The sequence below is a fragment of the Corvus brachyrhynchos genome, unplaced genomic scaffold (assembly GCF_000691975.1).
Source record: "Corvus brachyrhynchos isolate BGI_N302 unplaced genomic scaffold, ASM69197v1 scaffold65, whole genome shotgun sequence".
In the NCBI taxonomy this organism is placed as follows: domain Eukaryota; kingdom Metazoa; phylum Chordata; class Aves; order Passeriformes; family Corvidae; genus Corvus; species Corvus brachyrhynchos.
Window position 1 is genome coordinate 2,374,950 of NW_008238365.1, and position 3,259 is coordinate 2,378,208.

General features: G+C 58.8%; 1 protein-coding gene across 1 annotated transcript in view; it reads left to right on the forward strand.

Moving 5' to 3' along the window:
- COL9A2 (collagen type IX alpha 2 chain) overlaps positions 1-3,259 on the forward strand; it is a 15,226-nt gene that overhangs the window by 2,288 nt on the left and 9,679 nt on the right. Inside the window, exons 2-4 of the mRNA XM_017736148.1 lie at positions 289-363; positions 1,891-1,926; positions 2,018-2,080. Of these exons, the coding sequence (XP_017591637.1) occupies positions 289-363; positions 1,891-1,926; positions 2,018-2,080 (174 nt within the window). The remainder of the gene's footprint in view (positions 1-288; positions 364-1,890; positions 1,927-2,017; positions 2,081-3,259) is intronic.

Below are 3,259 nucleotides of genomic sequence, written 5' to 3' on the forward strand. Positions count from 1 at the left end.
AGGAAAGAGGGGTGAAAACGCTGCCATCACCCCCTGGAGGCCCCACCCTATGGACACCAGGGCAAGAGAGGGGAGAAATGGGATAGAAACTGGGCAGGAAATGAGGAGCTGGTGGTCCCAGTGTGGGGAAATGTCCTGGATTTCCCCATCCATCCATGGGAGGGGCAGAGCTCTGACCCCTCGAGGTGTTCCCCATCCCAGCTCCCTGTGGGATTCCCAGCAGCTCCCTGTGCCCCCCACACATCTCGGGGCCCTTCCTGACGTGGATCCCATCCCTTTTTCCCATAGCGAGGGCCACCAGGAGAGCCTGGCCCGCGGGGGCCCCCCGGTCCCCCAGGAGTGCCAGGAGCCGATGGCATCGATGTGAGTGCCTGGGAAGCTGGGAGGGAGGGAGGGAGGGAGGGGACACGGGGCACAAAAGGGACATTGTGGGTGGCACAGAGGGCCGGGGGTGCCGCTCTGTGCTGTTCCCACTCCTGATTTAGGGCAGACGGAGCATCCCCTGCTCTGCTGGTGGCAGCAAAGGTGGCACAGATGCTGCACCCCATTATCCAGCTCCATCCACAGCTCGGGAATTGGGGCCTGGATTGGTTTTTGGGGAATGCAGGACAAGGAAGTTGGAGGATGCTCGGAGGGGTTGGGGAAGGGACCACCCCAGAGGTGCCCAGTGAAGGGGGGAGCTGGGAGGGGGACACTGGGGACCAGGACATCCCAGTGGGGTTCCCGCAGAGGGATGTGGTGGGGGATTGTGGCTCTGGATCCTCCTTGGGCTGAGGAATGGGGGCCCGAACAGAGGGGAGCCCTGTGAGGCGGCAGAAAGCGCCCTTTCTCCAGGATGCGGTGTTATTTTAGGGTTATTTATACCCAGCACAGCCGCAGTGCTTTGGAAACCCCAGCACAAAACCCCCCAAAACCCCAGCACAGCCCTCACAAAACCCTGCCTCACAAAACCCCAGTAAAACCCTCAAAAAAACCCAGTAAAACCCTCACAAAACCCACCCCCCCAAACCCCAGCCCAGCCCTCACAAAATCCCCCTCACAAACCCCAGCACAGACCTCACAAAATCCTGCCTCACAAAACCCCAGTAAAACCCTCACAAAACCCCCCAAAACCCCAGCACAGCCCTCACAAAACCCTGCCTCACAAAACCCCAGTAAAACCCTCAAAAAAGCCCAGTAAAACCCTCACAAAACCCCCCCCAAACCCCAGCACAGCCCTCACAAAACCCCAGCACAACCTTCACCGATTCCCCCTCACAAACCCCCAGCACAACCCCACAAATCCCAGCACAAACCCCCACAAAACCCCAGCACAACCCCAAAAAATCCCAGCACAACCCCACAAACCCCAGCACAGGCCTCACAAAACCCCAGTAAAACCCTCACATACCCCAGCACAACCCTCACAAAACCCTACCTCACAAAACCCCAGCACAGCCCTCACAAAACCCCCCAAAACCCCAGCACAGCCCTCACAAAACCCCAATAAAACCCTCACAAACCCCAGCACAGCCCTCACAAAACCCCAATAAAACCCTCACAATACCCCAGCACAACCTTCACCGATTCTCCCTCACAAACCCCCAGCACAACCCCACAAATCCCAGCACAACCCCAAAAAATCCCGTCACAACCCCACAAACCCCAGCACAGGCCTCACAAAACCCCAAAAAAACCCTCACAAACCCCAGCCCTCACAAAACCCCAACCCACTCTTCCCAACACCGGCCCCACCCTGCCCTGCCTGTGGGATCCAGCACCTCCCTCCAGTCTGAGGAGTGGGACAGGGATCCCGATCCCCCAGAACGGGGACAGATCCTTTTCCCACCTTTTCCATCTTTTCCACCTTTTCCACCTTTCCCATCTTTTCCACCTTTTCCCCTTTTCCAGGGTGACAAAGGCCCCGCCGGAGCCCCGGGCTCTCCGGTGAGTACCCATCCCTCCCTCAGCTTCCCGCTGCTCCCGCTGCTTCCAGAGGGGCTCATCCCAGCCTGATCCCACTTTTTCTCTTTCCCAGGGTGTCAAGGGTGAGCCCGGAGCCCCCGGCCCGGATGGGCCCCCAGGGAAGCCGGGCATTGATGTGAGCACTGACCCCTGTCCCCCTGTGGTGTCCCTGCCTGTAGGGTCCCAGCGGGGTCACAGCAAACTCCTCCTGTCCCCGGTGTCTGCCCCACATAAAACGTGCCCAAATCCCTTTGTGACAGAGCTGAAAGCACCTTGGGAATCCCAAATGAGCTCGGGAAGAGCTTCTGCCACCTCTTCCCATCTTTGGGATCCCAAAAGAGCTCATGAGGAGCTTTTGCCACCCTTTCCCATCTTTGGGATCCCAGCAGAGCTTCTGCCACCCCCTTCCACCTTTGGAATCTCAAAAGAGCTCGGGAATTGCTTCTGCCAGCCCATCCCACCTTTGGAATCCCAGAACAGCTCAGGAAGAGCTTTTGCCACCCCTTCCCACCTTTGGAATTCCAAAAGAGCTTGGGAATTGCTTCTGCCACCGCTTCCCACCTCTGGAATCCCCAAAGAACTCAGACAGAGCTTCTGCCACCCCTCCCCACCTCTGGGAATTCCAGCAGAGCTTCTGCCACCCTTTCCCATGTCTGAAATCCCAAAAGAGCTCAGGAAGAGCTTCTGCCACCCCTTCCCACCTTTGGAATCTCAAAAGAGCTTGGGAATTGCTTCTGCCACCCCTTCCCACCTTTATAATCCCAAAAGAGCTCGTGAAGAGCTTCTGCCACCCCTTCCCACCTTTGGGACCCCGGAAGAGCTTCTGCTACCCCTTCCCACCTCTGAAATCCCAAAAGAGCTCGGGAAGAGCTTCTGCCACCCCTTTCCACCTTTCGGACCCCGGAAGAGCTTCTGCCACCCCTTCCCACTTCTGGAATTCCAGCAGAGCCCCTCCTGTTTCCTCCAGAACAAATCCAAAGCAATTCCGTGTCCCCACTGTCCCCACTTCCTGGGCACCCACACGGTGGCACCGGTGACTTCCCGCTGTCCCCTCCTTGGCACAGCCTGGCAGAGGTGGTGGCAGGAAGGGGACGGAGCTGCCACCTCCCCCTGCCCATCCCCAGGGCCCCTGGGTGGGGTCTTGGGGTGTGGGATGGGTGCCCAGTGAGCTTTGGGTGGGTTCCTGCCCCATCCCAGGGATAAAACCGGGATCAGGGATGTGTCCCTGCCAGGGCTGGAGGTGCCCGAGGGTGTGGGGACCCTGCAGGGCATCCCTGGGCCATGGAATTCCACCCTTGGGTCTTCCCGATGGACT